A 17,432-nucleotide genomic window follows, 5' to 3' on the forward strand; every position below is an offset into this window, starting at 1 on the left:
GGAGGTATCTTAATTCTAAAGCAGTGCATGTTGATACTTTGCATTTCAGAATTGCTTTTTCAAATTTAAAAAGCTCTGTGAATAATTTGCTTGATGACCTTGGTTTATTATTTCATGTTTTCTCAGCTTTCATATCAAAAAGCAGTTTCTAGCACTTCTTACAAAGTTGTGGCGAAATACGCTTATGACTCTTAGAATTCTTTAAAGAAAATCAATTTTATTAAATTCTAAAATTGTTAATCTAGATACTTTTATTTCTAGTTTTTGATACCTCTTGGTAAAATTGGGTCTTTCCCCTTCATTTCCACATCAGTTTTCATACACCATTTGGTACTCTGGAGCATTTTAGCAAATCAGTGAAGGGAATACAGTGCCGATTTAGAGCACAGAAAAATTCTAAATACATTTATCACTAGCAGTCTCTCACCATGTCTTTGTTTTGAGTTGAACAGTGTTATTGAAAATGTACACCATAATTAATGATGGACTCATAGGGAAATTATCACTCCTACAAAACCAGAATTTTTTTATCATGAATGCTTATTAACAAGAAGGTGACCCTGAATACATGAAAATTTAAATTTTATTGTTTTTCTGGAGATGCTGCAGCTTCTGTAAAAATACAATAAAAGGTTCCCTTATTAAACATTACATAGAATTATGCAACTATACAATATGCTGTTACTAATGATAAATATTCTAACAAGAATATGTTTGTGACATCCCAAAGTCCCGCACCAACAAAAACAATAATGCACATACCTGATTTATATTGCAGTCATCTATGTCAGTTCTATCTTAACTTCCCAGGTTTGCAATTTTATGGTGAAATCACCTCATATTGATGCTTTTGTTGAACCCCAGCTGTATCGACATCAGGCCAAAGACACAAAGACCTTAAAGGTCTTTTCCAACCTAAATGATTCTGTGATTTGCCCACTGGTATTTGAACTTCTTTTTCAATTTTTCCTAACAGTCATCTTAAATTTGCAGCTCTCCGTTGGTAAAGTGCTATTTTGTCACGCCTTTGTCCTTGATTCACTGCAGCTTTTCTCACATGACACAAGAAACTACTTGTTTGATTTTCTCAGAACCACATTTAAAATGTGATTGCAGATGTTTGATGTGTTCCTGATGCTCTGTCTCTTAAATCCTAGATGCAAAGGAATGAACTGGCACGACATATGCAGGAGTTCACTCAGGTTCACATGAGGATGATGGCTCAGAGTTTTCAGAACATCAGTGTTACTGCTGCAAATCCTGTACCCTTCCTCAATGGCCTGCCCTTTGAGCCTGCCCTCTTCTCACACGTGTCACATGCTGCATACAACTGCAATCCAGAAGTTGAAAACTTCAAGGAAACTATTCAGCAGTTGGAAGGTCGTCTGGTGAGACAAGATCACCAAATCAGGGAACTCATTGCTAAAATGGAGACTCAGAACACTCACATGGCAGAACTCAAACGTACTATAAGAAATTTGGAGGGAAAGATTACTGAAATGGAGGCACAACAATGTACTGGTATTTATATCTGGAAGATTGAGAATTTCAGTGGACTGCAGAAAGCCCAGGAAGAAGAGAGACCTGTAGTGATACACAGTCCTGGCTTCTATACAGGGAAGCCTGGCTACAAGCTGTGCTTGCGCCTGCATATCCAGTTACCAAATGCTCAGCGCTGTGCTAATTTTATCTCTCTGTTTGTGCACACTATGCAAGGGGAGTATGACAGCCACCTGCCCTGGCCTTTCCAAGGCACCATTCGACTTTCTATTTTGGATCAATCAGAAGGCCCAGAAAGGCAGAACCACGAAGAGGTGATGGAAACCAAGCCAGAGCTACTGGCCTTCCAGAGACCGACAATTCACCGCAATCCGAAAGGTTTTGGTTATGTGACTTTCATGCACCTGGAGACCTTGAAACAGAGAACCTTCATCAAGGATGACACGCTCCTGGTGCGCTGCGAGGTGCTCACGCGCCTGGACTTGAACAGTGTCCGCAGAGAAGGCTTCCAGGCCCGCAGCACTGATGGAGCCATGTAGCCTGCAAGTCTTAACAGAGCAATGGAGCTTCGTTCGTGTTTTTCCACATGGATCACAAAACAGCTTCATTGTCCACGAAGGCTGGGTTTGTAAAAGATCATAGTTGCCAACACAGTTGATCTTCACCTGAATGGAACTTTGTTGTTGCTGGTATATTTTTCTCTATATGAGGTCCTATGTTTAAATATTTGGTAAGGTTCTCTCTTAAAATAATAAGCTACTTCTGTAGCAAGCTAAATAAATGAAGTGTGAATCAAAACTGCCTACAGGAAAACCCTATTGCAGAACCTGTGCATCTCAGGTCTGTAACAGGTTAGTCATATCAAACAGACCTTTTCACCTCAGTGCCTTGGAATAGATGCTGTTGCAGGGAAGGAACGAAATTAATAAAGATGAGGGATTTTTTTCTTTTTTTACTTTTCACAGAGCTTGGGAAAGTTGAGACAGTTTCTGTATTGACTTATCTAGAATTTTGCATTGGCTATGTGTCTCTTGAAGTTTGAAGTTAGGGTTAAGACTGTTCATGTCACCAAGGGTTCAGATATGCTTTGAGCCGTTCCTCCTTCAGGAAGTTGCATGTTGATGCAGAGTTGATGTTGGTATTTCCAAAAGATACGAGGTAATGTTGTGGAGAAGGCTAAATCATTCTGAGCTGAGTTCACTGAAGAAATATTTGTAATGTGGTCTGAAGGTGCCTCCCTAATTCTCTTTATTTTGATAAATCTTTCTAGAAGTGTGTGCTCTAGGCCCCGAATGTCAACCACAATCATCAAGAGATATGAAAGTTTAGCATTTGAATGAAATCCCTTTGTGTTGGTGGGATCTCCTAGTGCTGGACATGTTTCAGGTTGAGAGTGCAGACATGAGCAAAGGGATGTACTGAACAGAGAGGGTGATGCAGAATTTGTTTTACTGTTGTTGAAACCCGAATTTATACCAAAGCTGAACTGGTGGCCGGCATCTGTTCAAGTGATCTCTTGGTGTTGTGGGTGATGTACCCAAGTCATCCCCTGTGGGCAGCTGGCTATATCAGCATCCAGCTGCTGTCGGTATTTCCTGTCCCTTTAGACAATAGGAGCTGGGCCAACTCAGCAATTTGGATGTTAAGGAAAGCCTATTAATTCAGCATTGTGAGGAAAAATTGTAATCCTGCTTGCTTTTAGGAAGAAAATCTGGCTTTCATAGTTACTGCTTTATCAAACACTAGATTCAGTGTGTCAAAGAGATTCCTAATGCTGTGCGTATTATTGTTTTCTGTACTGATTTTATGCCATGTAAATGTTAGTTTTGACCAGTCAAAGCTGGATAGTTCAAGTACACTGGTGCTAAGAATTTTAACTTTCATGGTGCTGATAAAGCTCTGAATCTTGTCTGTAAAAGGAGGAAAGAAAAAAGTTTTGTTCACCCCATAACCTAAGTACATGTCCAGATACTGAAGAAAGAACTAAACGATGCATGAGCTTATGTGTATTATTTATCCAAGCTAGTGAAACAACCTAAAGACTGGAGACACTGCAGCTTAAGAGATACTGAAGAGTGTTCCAACTATTTGGCATCATCAAAGCAATACCAGTGGGGAAAGGGCACATTGCTTAATATAAACAAGACTAAAGAAAGACTACCATACTTTAGTGTTTGGGAGGATACTCTGCCTGCCTGCATGAGAGATAAAAGTTCCAGGACCCAAACTACCATTTTGTTCATTATATCCAAATCAGTAAAATTTCTTCTGCTAGTAGAACCTATTAGATGGAAGAGGGATTGTGTTCAATGGAGTATTGTCACTACTGAAACATGGATTTCCTGGCTAATGGTAAATACAGTTAGTTGTTGGTGACTTAAGTTGATTCTGTGTCATTAGGGGACAGGTGAGCATGTTTCTCAAAATAGGGAAAGATCTCAGTTTTAAAAACAAAGCAGATTTTATAATGAATAGCCTCATCCTATCAGCTGAATTGTTCTGGAGTGTCTGCAGTTGGAGCACTCCCATTAAAGCCATTCCTAACCAAGAGCTGTCAATGTCCATGGCGGTGCACAGAGCCACTGCACAGAAGGCACTGTACACGTGTTCTCCATTTTCAGGCTGTGCTACCTAGTGGTGTTTGTTCAAGATGCTCAAAAGCTGCCATTCTCTTTTGTTTCCCTTCTTGTTTTTTGGGGGGCAGGAGGGGAGGGAGGGGGAGAAAAAACACTTATAATTTGAGAGCTTCTTCCTACTCCAGGTCCTTCCTCAGCCCTGGAAATAGAAAATGTCTTTGAATAGAAAAGAAAAATGTCCTTATTGTCTGTTCAGCTTATTTGTACCCATGACCCACTAAATGCATTAACACTTTCTTTGCTTTTGAAGATTTGCGTTTTGAATGGAATTTTTGCTTTGAGCCTTATCTGCTAGATCTGATGTACTTCTGCCTCTGAGGAGGAGACTCCCTGTGGTGGCAGGGTTTAAATGATTCAGGTTAAAATTGTACAATAGCACAAGCCAATAGGGAATAGAAGGCTACTGCATGTGTAGTTCTATATTGGCCATAGTAATATGGATGCTTTATTCACTGCTGCTATTCTACTGGTTTTATATTTTTATATTACCAACTAGAACTCTGAGTGATGACAAATTACTGTAATATCAGAGTATTGCAAGAGAGACTGTCAGAGCTAATTTTCTAAGTATCAGTTAAATCTTACAGTCATAAAAAAGACTATATAAATGTTAATTAAATATTTATTCATGTACTCGTTCCATTTTCCTCTTTCCCCTTTCTACAAATCTTCTTTTGAAAACTTGTTTTACCATGGTGGACTGAGGTATAATTGCTAGAACGATTTAAATGGAAGGAGAAAGGTCCACAGCATTGACTTGTCACTGAATCAAAGAAACATTTTAATTAACCCATGTCCTGTGTAACTTGTTCAGCAGTGGGGTTCATTCTGTAAATCAATGCTTTGCAGCATTACTAGATCTCAAGGTGGTTTAAAAAGTGTCTTAGCTTCTTTTATCTTCCGAATTTCTGTTGTCTTTAACATGGTAAGTCACCCACTCTTAGTACGTGTATTTTCAGAGCTGCTATAGCACAAATTTTCCAATTATAATATATTATGAACATGTTATCTCTTTGCCTCTGAATGTTTTCCCCTGCAGGGCAGGGAAAATTATTTTGCTAAAATGTTGGTATGTAATGTATATGTGGGAGCTCAGATAATGTGAGATGTGTAGAGTTGTTTTTTAAGCAGTTTCATGATGTGTCTGGTCATGTTTGCTATCAAGGGATTAAACTTGCTAATGAAATGAAATCAGGGTGACCGTTCTGTTATTATTTAGAGATGGCAGCAGACCAAGTACATTAATGATGGATGCAAAATATTATTCTGTGTCAATGTTAAAGGTTTGTATTGGTTTGCATTTGAACAAAATGAGAGTACTCCTGTTCCCTTGGATGAATTGATTGATAGTTTAATATATTTTGTAATTAATGCACAGCTATATTTCTGACAGAACTTTAAAAAATAAACTAATTAAACTGTGCACTGCGTGTTGCATCTTTATCATATGGAGGGCTATTCAAAAATATTAACTGATACAGGACTGTGGGTCTCAGAGGTGGGTAATATCATATAGCATCAAGAAGACAAAATATATTTCAAGATAAAGACCTTCTGGCATTTATAAAGGGTGTTGATAGTTTTATTAATTACTAGACAATACAGTTCATGTAATAAATAATAAACTGAGTGTTCTCATAATCATCCTGTAATTTAAGATGTAACTATCAAAAAATCTGCACACTGTCACCTCTCTGGCCACATCTGCTTGCTTGTTTCATTTGTCATAAAAGCAACTATGGACTGAAACTTTTTTGCAGGAGACTGAGCTCAGGTACTAGAGGGAATTCTTCTGTCAATAAGAGAGGTACAGACTTTATTGCAATCTCTGATTTATCTCAGCCTGAATCTGTTTTTCATAGCATCTGCAGGAAGGGATATTCAAAATCTTAATATTCTTCTGAGTAACGTTAGTGGTATTGCAGCAATGTGCTGTTAATGTCAAGTTAATTATGACTTTGTCTTTCATCCAGGTTGGTCCTAATAGCTTCCATGATTAATGGCTAGGAAGGCTTGCTCAGACTTTGATTCTCTGTTGTGTTAATCCATTTTTAGTGTTCCATATTTTAAGTGCACTAAAATCTTTTTTTTTGGTGAGATGGAGTAATAATGACTTTTTTTTTAAGTAGGAAAAGCTGGCATTTGCAGCTGCCCCAGGAATGCAAAGTCCATGTGCAGAAGCAGCAGAGCAGCAATATAGGAGCACATTCTCACCTGTGTAAGTACAAATGTACATGTACCTTTCTGGAAAAAAATGGCTGAAGTAGATATGGACCAGGATACTCTGACTGGATATTTTCTTGAACAAATACCAGTTCATTGCAGTGACTTTACAAGAAGAATGTGTTTGTTTTAGCTGAAATCCTTAACTAGTGCCAAGCCAGTTGCTTTGCCACCTTCCTCATCCCCAAAAAGCAGGAGCCCAACACTCTAGCTGTTCTGGCTGGAAAGAGAAACACTCTGTGCCATTCCTTACTACACTGTGCTAAACTTCAGCTCTTCTGGGCTGTCTCATTTAGGAACTGTGACTTATTTAGTCTGGTCCAAGACAGCATTTACAGAAGTCAATAAAACTTCCTGAAACAGCCCTGAAAAAGGTCAAGTGTGGTATTGGCACATGCAGCAAATAGAAGGCAATACAAAGGGAGGTTAATGGACCAAAAATGGTGCTGAGGGAATCTAAGGCCTGTCTGGATGAAATGAGTAAGAGGGCTGATGAATTCTGCCTGTTACTCATCTTGGATTAAAAAACCACCAAAAACCAAAAATCTCTTACCACTCAAAGAGGAAATTTTTATGCTAGCACAAACACCAAAGGAAACATTTCCCTGGCACTGGTCTCACCCTCATCATTTACCACCACTGAGCCTTTGTCCACTCCATCTAGAAGGGAGAGTTTGACCAACTGGACTGAGTCAACCCTTTTGCCATCACCACCCTCACAGGACCTGACAGCCTCAGTGACCTTGAAGTACCAAATGTAAGGAGCTGTGGCCTTCAGGTCTTTTTCCTTTACTGGTTTTAAGTTCTTAACAATTAAACCTAACCACCTGGTAAATATACATCTCTGAGCACACAGGCAGATGTTTTATCCCAAGTTTACCTGTCATCACCACTTCTCAACACTTCTAAAAGACTGCAATTCTTTCTGTTTCAAAAAAAAAAAAAAAACTTGTAAAAAATAATTTACCTTGCTAGTGCATGCTGAATGCAGAGCAAATAAAGACTGAGCTACAGCATTGTGAAAATAATCTTTCTGTTCAAATGCTGGGGCCCTGCTTCCTTGTCTGCTCTTCTGGTGATCACATTCTTTGAACATGTTTGCTCCACTGAAACAACCATTTGCATTTCACAGCTCTGAAAGTTGCATTTTGGCTGGGGGTTTTCCTCTTCCATGGAATAGGAAACCTCATGAAACTGTGTGCAAGGAGGAGATTGTGCAATAGGAAAATAATTTCTGTATTAGTTACAGTCCCAGCCTCAACTAATGAGCCTTCTTTTCCTTTTGGTTTGTGCTCTGAGTGATCTCTGAGGCCACGCAGCCCCAGTGTTCCTGAGTTCAGTGATTTCTCGCTGCTCCTTTGTTGCCTCCAGGAGCTGGCTGCTCTGCCACACCAGGGGGATGGTTGTTGCAGCCAGTCACCTGCTGATGAAGCAGGGAAAAAGCCCTGGTGTACCCATGGTCCTGAAGATTCCAGCTGAGAGTTTCTCTCTGAGGTATCAGCAGGTTTGACTTGACTTGGCCAGACTTGACACGTGTTAGCCTGGGGCAGAATAAGCCATGTTTTGTGGTGGCTTTTGTCCAGAGATTTATCCCACTCAACAGTGAAGGGAACAAGGCATAAACAGAACAGTGTTTTAGCAGTTTGGTACTGACAATTTTGAAAAAAAACCCTCCTCCATTCTCTTAGCTGATTAGAAGCAGGACAGATATCTTTCCAGCCCTGTGATAAACTGTCCAAAAATGTGAGGTTTCAGTTTCTGCCCTCTCAGACAGAACCTGATTTCCATGAAACTCAGCTGATAATTGACACACGGGAAAAAAAAAAAAAAAAAAAAAAAAAAAAAAAAAAAAAGAAAAAGGCAACAACACAAACCTTTCCTTGTCTCACCTGATGTGCAGAGTCCTGACTCCTGCTACAGACCAGTATTAGTAACTTGCTGGTTTTCTCTTCTGTCTTCAGCTGCTCCTCTCTCTGCTTGCTCACACAGCAAGTATCAGGTGAAGGTGTGAAGTCCAGGAGTTTGGCCTGTTAAATCCTACAACAGTATGCTTGAGTTAGCACTTGTATTCTATTCCGGTATTCCTGCCTGCATGGACTTGTTTCTCTCCAAGATTTAACTTTGCTTCTGTTGCTGCCTTTAATAAAGGAATAGTTTCAGGCAGGTACGACCTTGGCCTTTGCTAACAGAGTGTTAAGGAGCAAAGGCACTGCCAGGGAAAAGTGACACATACAAGTGTTCCTAGTTTCAGTATCACACCCAGGTGTGATAAACTTCACAGTGTGGAGTTTAGACTTGCCTAAGCAAGTGCCTCCAGTGTGATTCACCTTCTAGAAACAACTCCCTGAGCTTGAGTTTCTTCATGCAAAAGTCCTTTATAGGGGCATGTGCCTGTACTCATCCTTCTAGATAAAATACAGGGGCTGAATATTTTGAATTCATCTCAGTGATCTGTACAGTGTGTACTTTTGGATCTTCTGGGAATGGAAGGGATTTAGACTTTATATGGGTAGAAGTATAATTATCCTGAAAGGTAAATCAGTACTGTTGGGAAAAGGGAGGTCAGACCACCAAACACCCAGGACAGTGATAAACAGCCACAGTGGGTTTCTTGGCTGCTTTCAAACAGCAGTGGAAACCAAGGTGTGGATGCAAAGGAGCTGTATTTTAATCTCTGCCTATTTCTGGTTCCTGTATATTCTCAGTCCAGTTAAATAAATAAAATAAAATAATTATAAAGATAACAAACTCAATACAAAAATAAAAAGATATTATATACATAAAGAGACATGTTTTAAATTATTAAATGTAGTATTATATTGATGTATTCAATATATACAAATGTATGCTATAAATAGATCATGTGTAATACATAATAATGTATCTATACAAAGATAAGAAAAATAAATTCTAACGAAAATTTCCCCACTGCAGTCCAACTGTCCCCAGGTTTTTGAGGCAGAACTGTGCATCCAACACCATCACATGTCCTTACCTAAATGAGAAAGGGTAAAAGGGTGGGTAAGCCTTTCTCCCATGGAACTGTACTTACTCATAGTTCCTTTGAGCTGCATCTCTAATCCTGTGTTCAGTTTTGCACTCCTCACTGCAAAAAAGACTTTCAGGGCTTGGCCCATGGGTTGTGCTCTCCTCCTCCTCCCAAACCCAAATTTTCTGCAGTAACACCAGGTACAACCCGAGCCAGAGGCTCCACAGCACCCAGTGCTCACAGCAGGGACAGAGGGTGAGAAGTGCCACTGTCCCAGGCAGAGCCTGGGGAAGGGAGGGCAGGCTTGGAAGGTAAGAGACAGGGACGAATTTGCTTTCCTAAGACTCTCAAAAGCCCATTGGAGGCTTCCCCAATAAGAGCAATCCCAAACAAGCAAAGTAGGAAGAACACATCTGCAAAGTAAATAGTCACTCCCTCAAAGGCCTGGTTCTGCTCCACTGGTCTCTCCACAGACCCTACAAACAGGGGACTGCTGCTGCTGAACGGACCCTCATCCTATTTCTTATAGAGCTGAGTCTTTGTAAGCACTGCCAAGCCAGAGGAGGAGTGGAGAGAGGCTGCTGCTGCCCTCTGAAGGCATCACCTGCTCAGTGAGTCAGTCAGCTCACCACGACAATCAGGAACAAAAGAAAAGAGATGAGAGAGGTCCAGATCTTGAACAATTTCCTCTCCACGCTGTAAACCCCAGGCAAAGGAGGACAGCTATGTTGCTGCAGACAAACAGTGGATTAGATTAAGCATTGAGTAAAGCCAAAGAAATAAGCTTTTGAAAATGGGCTTTTTTGTTTGTTTGCCTGACAAGTATGGCTGTCTTGTTCACACCAGCTCATACATTTCAATAAGCTAGGAGGAGGCTCATGACAAATGCTCTCAGGTCTCATTTACTGCAGCATTTACTTTGATTTCAAAGAGCAGGACTTTTTTAACAACTACAGGACACTTTGACAGGGGAATGACTAGATGGTGGCAGCTCCTTTTCCCTGATCTTGTTAAGGAAACTTTCCTGTTTTGTTTTTATTTATTTGTATTTATTTATTACTTTCCTGACTCACCATTCAGGAGTCACTGCAGCAGTCACACTCCCACCACTCCAGACTGTCACTGCTGGGAACAAAGCCCCTTCACAGTGGGTGGCTCCAGTAACCCCATGGGTGCCCTTGTTGGGTTGCTGCACACCCCACGCTCACAGTCAGAGAAAAGGTTTCCTTACAGCTCAGTTCTGGGTTTCCCACAGCTCAGGGGTGGGAGTGTGACTGTCAGAGCAGCTCCTGGATGGTCAGACAGAAAAGGTTCCTTACCACAGTGCTGTTGAAGATGAGCCACTGAATTTCACCAGGACTGTGGGTCCAGCAGGCAGCATCTCTGCAGTCTGCTGCAGGGCTCTCAGGGAAGAGGGGTGTTGAACATTTAAGAGCCAGAAGAGGGACTGATGACATTCAGTGACAGGCTGAATGGAGGAGCTCAGAGGAGCTCCATCTGCACTACTGAACACAGCGATGCTCAGCATGTAATCACCATCCACTGCTGTCTTCTGAAAAAAGCAATAGGATGGAGGAAAACCACAAGAAATCCTCTGCATTCACTCAAACTTCTAATGGACAGTGGTTCTGAACCTCTGAGATTCAAAGTTCCAAATGCACATCAGAACTCCCCTCCCATTCCCACAAAACAAAATATATTAGAACAGAGGTTTTTTTGTAGATGTGGTGCATATACCACTTAAGAGGCACTTTTCACACATACTGTCACTTCTCTCCTGCAGAACAGCTTCTCCCACCCTCCCATCTCTTATATCCAACCACACAGCAAATACACAGTCCATCAGCCTGAGATGTGCCTGAAGAAAGACAGGTTTAGCACTTGTCATAGTGAAGCCATGAGATAGATACACAGGGAACAAGAGTGAACAAGTTTCTACTCTAACAACCATTGATATATTAGTCAATAAGCCTTTCATGGGAAGAGGATTAAAAACTCCCAGTGAAAAAGAATGGGAAGAAGGAATGGGTGTAAATCAGTTTGAGGCCTGCAGGGCAGGTGATTTGTGGCACAGTCTGTGGTTCCTTACTGACATTTAATATAAATAAATTCTGTCATTTTCTAGGCAGTCCTGTTGCAGTACTGACTTGAAGACTGGGAGTCTTGTAACTGGTCTGTCTTTGAGAAGCCCAAGCAATTCTAACAGAACTCACTCTTTCAGGTTTAAAAAAAAAAAACAAAGTTTTTTAAAAAGTAAAAAAAAAAAAAAAAAAAAAAAAAAAAAAAACAAAGACTCAACAACCACAGAAAAGTCTTGTGTGTGAGCCACTGCAGCTGTCTTCATAAATTTCAAGCTCAGAAAGAATGATTCTCTGACTCCGATCTATTTTCCAACGTAACAGAGGTTGTTAACTGCACGGTCTATAATAATTATGCCACAAGAATTATCAACTAGCTCTTAGCATAAGAGGGAATTAGTTTGAAGCCAAATGAGAGACACTTCAAACAGCAACTCTCTGAATACTCTTGCAAATCACATCTACAGAAAATCTGCTCTATGCTATGGCACGAATTTAGGGTAGGTGGGACCCTTCAAGCTATTGTCTTTTTTTTAAGGAGTTTGCTTTCCTTTTGCTCATTGCAAAGTCTGGTGATCAAACTATAATTAAACCTCTACCTTCTGTTATACCAATCATTCAGGTGAAGATTAATCTAGTCAGCTATTTCCTTTACCTGCATATACCTGTTCTTTACTGCTCTCTCCCAGACAGGTGAGTCTCCTACACACAAGCCCATATTTGTGGCCCCAAGATCGTGTTGGCCATGCACAGCAAGCAACTGTTGCTAATTAATGACAATTGTCAGTTCACTTACTTATGCACTGGAGTTGTCACTTTTTTTCATCACTTGGTTTGGAGAAATGCACCCAAACTACTCAAACAGCTGAGCTGCCACTCCTTGTGGACTTAGGACAGCTTTCACAAGAAGTGCTTGGGGCAGGATTAGCCCCCTGGAAGGGGTGAGCTTACACACAGGAGAGATGTACCCTGGCACATCAATGATACAGCACCTGCTCTCCTAGGTGGAAATAACTAACAAGGGTACTCCAGGTATCTTCAGATGCAAGTAATGAATAAAAGGCAGCCAATTCTTCAGGTGGCAGTTATTTTACAGCATGCCATTTTGAGCACCACATTGATGAGAATGAGCTGTACCTTTGCTGGAAAGTTGCTTTAAAAATTCCTGCCTCTGTTTTAAAACTTTTGTTTATGTAGCTGAATGCTTGGTGCCCTTACCTGGAGCTGTTGGGATCGCAGGGGGAAGAGAAAGCCCTCTCCCAAATGTGTGGGCAAGCAAGAATATCCCATTTAACCTATTTTTGTCCTGCCAGATCCTCCTTCCATATTTGAAATATGAACAGGATGACTAATTTCCTCCTCTTTGCTCAGGGAAATACCAAATACCCTGCCTTTCACACTTTTAATTAATGGGAAAATTTGCAGTGACTTTCCTACAGAGAATGTTGACTGTGGGCTGAATTTCCAGCTCAGGTACCCCATGGAAACTCCCTGGGCACTGTGGGAAATCCATGCCAGGGTGGGTCTTGCTTTCTCACCTGCTTTCCTGAGTGGGAAGCAGTGCTGGCTCTGTGCAGACCTGTCCCAAGTGGGGAAGGGGCAGCCAGGGAACACAGCCAGCCTGGCCTCTTTCAGGAGCTCAGACACCCATTTGGTGGCTTTATCTAACACACAACTTTCCTTCAGGGTGATGGAGATGCACTCTGCCAGGTCCAGGAGTCCTGCTGCTGGCATGGGGAAGGAGCCAGGCTGGGAAGAAACAGGGAGTCCAGTTAGGAAGGTTTCCTACACTGAGACTACAGCAAAATTAAGAAGTTTGCATAACTAAGCATACCATAAATATCACAATTTGTCTCTCACTAGACCTGCAGTTTCTCCTATCTGGGGGACACAGGCTGCCTCTAAGAGCCAAATATTTTCCATCTGCTGACTCAATGGCAAGTGTCAAAAGGCCTTCCAGATGAACCCATTTCCATTTGGACCTAAAAAGAAAAGGCAACCCAAACCCTGCAGTGTTCACCCTGCTGCCATCAGTGTCAGCAGCAAGATATACTGCACATCTTCTGATTGAAAAAAAAAAAAAAAAGAAAAAACCACACTAACTTGCTGTCCACATGGCTAGAACCAGAAACAGCTCTGCTTTCTGGCAATAAAAACATGTGTTTGGCTATGGGGAATATCAGGAAAATGGCCAGTGGTACTAAGCATAGCCCCATCAATAAGTTTATGATGCATGGACACAGAATAAACCACTTACCTTAAGAAGGAGACAGAGTAAAAAAGGAAGACGGATTCAGTGTGATGAGAAGGGATTCAGTCTAGGTCATTATTGAAGTAGAAGGTAACGGATTTCAGAAGGTGGTGAGAGAAATTCCTTCTTCCCATTCTGACAGCTTCTCCAGGAGGTCTTCTCAAGTTGGTGACCACGAGGGTAGAAAAGACCCACCCTGTGGCCCTGTCACAGCCATGTGACATGGTCAGCAACACAGTGCAACCCCAAATCAGAACCCTGTATCCAAAATGCAAGTGTTTCTCATGCTGCAGCTCTGGCATGGGGACAGTCTTTGCTTCCAGAGGATTGGAAGCTTCCTCAGCAGAGAGCAGCTGCTCAGCACTGCTGCTCAGATCTGTTCCCAGGGCCCTTCCAGGGCAGCCTCACACTGCCACCATGGCACAGCTTTCCAGTCACCCTTTAGGTTCACCCAGCCTGTAAAAGAAAAGCACTTGCAGAGGCTTGTGCAATCTCACGTGGCTGTAAAAGTGGTGGTCATGACCATACGCCTGGTGTGGTTCACAGAACAGGTTGTGTTTACTTCAGTTCACAAAGTAAAGCCACCAGCTTTAATTCTCCGTAAAAACAAAACAATGGGGCAAGTGCATGATTCAGAGGGCTTGGTGCAAATTTTTGCAACGTAACAGATACAAAACCAAAATAATTAAAATCATACATATGTGTAAAACAAAAGAAATTCAAGTTAAAACCAGGACTAATTCCTATTAGCCCTAGAGATGATCCAAGAATATGTCCGGAAATAAATATATCATTCTAGTTTTCACCATAAAAGAGGCTGCTACTCTGTAATCAAAATGGTTTGGGTATTTACAGAATGCAAATGGGTTACAGGAGAAACAGAAAGAAAAGCATTCATAAGAGTGAACTGAAATGCTGCAGGGTAACCACTTCCCACACACCTCGGTGTGACTAAGAGAAGACTTTAAATCACAGGAAGGGGCCAAAGAAATTAACTGTGAGCAGGACACCATCATCTGCCCCACGCTGGAGGGACTGTGCCAAGGTGAGTCCAGCATGCTGTGGCTGCCACCACAGAGATTCTGAAACTCCACCACAACTCATGGCTGCCCTGGGGCACATGGCAGTAAGTTGGCCTGGTCAGTCCAATTTATGAACAAGAGAGCAATTTATCCTACAATCCACCTGAAGGGAATGCTGCTTAAAGGCACATCTTCCTGGCCTCTGCTGGACTGTGGGTGCTCTGAGGAGGAGGAGGAGGCAGCCAGCACAACTGAACCTCTTCTCCTGACATGGAAAGCACAGCTGGTGATCCAAACACTCGGCCTTTCCCCAAGGGCCAAGAGCTCCAGTGACAGAAGGGAAAAGGAGGCTCTTCCAAGTACCTGTCTCACCACTGCAAACCACAGCAGACAAAGCAACACCCTCATTTATCAAGGCAGCATGGCTTGTGCTCATAGCTGGTATTTCTGATGCTTTGTTGCCATCCAGCTCTCCTTTTGCTGCATGTGCTACTAATGCCAAATCCTGGCAGGTCAGAGCTGTACTCCAGTGAAGCCAATGGAGAAGATGTTTAATGCCCAAGAGAAGCAGGGAAAATTCTGCAGTTAATGTCATAGCATTCAAAAAACATCCCAAAGGCTCATCCTAACCTTCTGCTTCCTTGTCAAGATACACTTATTTACCAAGTACCACTTGGAGTAGATTCAAGTGTCCATATTTTTAATGGGATTTGACATTTAAGACAGCACTGCAGTTCACCTCTAAGCCTATAATAACACTTGCAAATCTGCTTAGCAAGACATCAGCAGAGTACCCCAGGGACAGCTCAGACTGGCTCTGTCCCCACAGAAGCAGCACTGGAGCACCAAGCGATGCTACAAAGCAGACGCTGCGGGCTGCAGTGCCTGACACAGACACCTGCAAACCAGACCCACTCCTAATCTTTACAATAAAAACAAAACCAAAGACTGCAAAGAGCCCTCACTTTATCTTAAAAGCAATACTGCACTGAGTCAGATACCACTGGAGGTCAGGAGCACTTCATGAATACACTGAGCCACGACTCCTTTCCACACCCTGCTGACTGTCCTCAGTCTCATGAAATCCATGAGTGCTAAAAGTACCAGGGAAGGCCCAGGATGAAATACTGATCATCACCTCCCGATCTGGAGTAACGATGGCCCAGTGCTGAGAAGCACCTTTACATCTCCCACACAAGTGCAGCATCTCCTATCCATTTGATTTTCTCTTTCATCATAGCCCTATCAACACTGACATTTTGAGAGCAAATTGATGCCCAGTGCCAGGATGCTCAGTACATTTGCACCCAATTTACACACCCCAGCCATCCTATGTACCCAATTTATACCAGAATCCCCAAGATATGACCGGAATCAAATAAAGTACATATGAAGTACTCAGCTCACACTCCACATATACTCGGTTCTCTTCGGGCCTGGGAAAAAAGTAAATCTGATCAATTCTGATTTGGACTTTTCATCCATGCCCATGGGAAGCAAAATGAAGGATCTCCTCCTCTCACAAGCCACCTCAGCAGATCTTTCTGCAGGATGCAAACGGCTTCATCCCTGAGCTCATCGTTAAAAGAGAAATTAGGTGCTCAGCACTCACTACAAAGCACCAGAAGCAAAAGAACACTGAGCACAGAGGCCTGCACTGCAGGGACAAAGAACAAAGAAGAAGCACTTTTTTGGGAAAGATGGAGAAAAGCAGAAAGAACTCAATTTGTATCATACCAAAGAAAAAGAAGGAAACCTGACGCCAAAAAGTTTATAATAATAGAGAGAGAAAACTTACAGAAGGCAGACTGTGCTGTTCAACAGCAAAACCTTTGCAGCCCTCAGTGGTCATTTGGGAGCAGCCTGGTACCTCCATCAACAATGATCTCAGGCTGGCAAAAGAACCTATCTAGATAGCATCCTCAGCCATATGAACCCTCGAGCCCATTTCAATGACATGAGCAAAATTCCTATTTTTCTCTTTTTTTCCCAGCAGGGATGACACACCACTTTGTCCAGCTTGGCGCATACAGTTCTCCACTGCTCAGCCAGCCTCCTCCTAGCTGACAGAGGTGCAGTTCAGCTGGGCAGGCTCCTGCCTACTGGCTGCAGGCACAGCTCCCTCGGGGCCGTCGGCAATGCTGGGCTCACTGGAGCACTGCCTGTGGCCGAAGCAGCTGGGCTGCAGCAGCAGGCATTGGTCAGAAGTGTCCGATTCCTCCGCCACCATTCCCGTGTGCATCATGGAGGCCATGGCCAGGAGCTGGATATCCGAGTGAGCGTTGGCCACCGTGTGCCGACGGACGCTCCCACATTTCTCCAGGTAAGCCTCGCCCTCCTGCTCTGTCAGCGGGGTCAGGGCCTTCGGGCAGGATCTGGAGTACCGTCTCTCTGGAAGAGAAAGAGGAAGGAGGAATGGTCAACAGCACGCAAATGGAGCACTGGCCACACTGCTGGGCTGGGGAACAGAGAATTCAGTGTGCAGCTGCAGAGTGCCCCACTGCACTACCACTCGAAAAACAGTCAGGAGCTCACTAGTTCATACTGCTAGGTGTTGGGAAAGAAGATCTGCCTCTCCCAGAGCAGAGAGACCTCCCATCCTGCTGCAGGGGCTGGTGCCTGCGAGAGAAGTGAGCCAAAATGTCACCAGTGCAGCCAAGGGACTCTTTAGCATCCTGAGAATCTTCTCTTTTATCAAGGGGTGAAGACCAGGTATAGGTACTCTCACATGCA

The 17,432-nt window shown here is 42.6% G+C and overlaps 2 protein-coding genes and 1 long non-coding RNA gene across 5 annotated transcripts in view; 1 reads left to right on the forward strand and 2 right to left on the reverse strand.

Annotated features, from left to right (window-relative positions):
- The window catches only part of TRAF6 (TNF receptor associated factor 6), a 21,741-nt gene extending 16,182 nt beyond the window's left edge, over positions 1–5,559 (forward strand). For both annotated transcript variants that reach the window (XM_041421175.1, XM_041421176.1), the window contains exon 7: positions 1,158–5,559. In XM_041421175.1, the coding sequence (XP_041277109.1) occupies positions 1,158–2,039 (882 nt within the window). In that variant the 3' untranslated portion in view covers positions 2,040–5,559. The remainder of the gene's footprint in view (positions 1–1,157) is intronic.
- The window catches only part of LOC121344872, a 15,151-nt gene extending 1,485 nt beyond the window's left edge, over positions 1–13,666 (reverse strand). Inside the window, exons 1-2 of the long non-coding RNA XR_005953893.1 lie at positions 12,965–13,666; positions 8,249–8,396 (exon numbers count right to left, since the gene is read on the reverse strand). This is a non-coding gene — a long non-coding RNA (uncharacterized LOC121344872). The remainder of the gene's footprint in view (positions 1–8,248; positions 8,397–12,964) is intronic.
- Positions 13,667–14,213: 547 nt separating this feature from the next.
- The window catches only part of PRR5L (proline rich 5 like), a 42,988-nt gene continuing 39,769 nt past the window's right edge, over positions 14,214–17,432 (reverse strand). For both annotated transcript variants that reach the window (XM_041421177.1, XM_041421178.1), the window contains exon 9: positions 14,214–17,090. In XM_041421177.1, coding sequence (XP_041277111.1) covers positions 16,759–17,090 — 332 coding nt within the window. In that variant the 3' untranslated portion in view covers positions 14,214–16,758. The remainder of the gene's footprint in view (positions 17,091–17,432) is intronic.

Source organism: Onychostruthus taczanowskii, unplaced genomic scaffold, assembly GCF_017590055.1.
Source record: "Onychostruthus taczanowskii isolate IOZ18803 unplaced genomic scaffold, ASM1759005v1 scaffold69, whole genome shotgun sequence".
NCBI lineage: Eukaryota > Metazoa > Chordata > Aves > Passeriformes > Passeridae > Onychostruthus > Onychostruthus taczanowskii.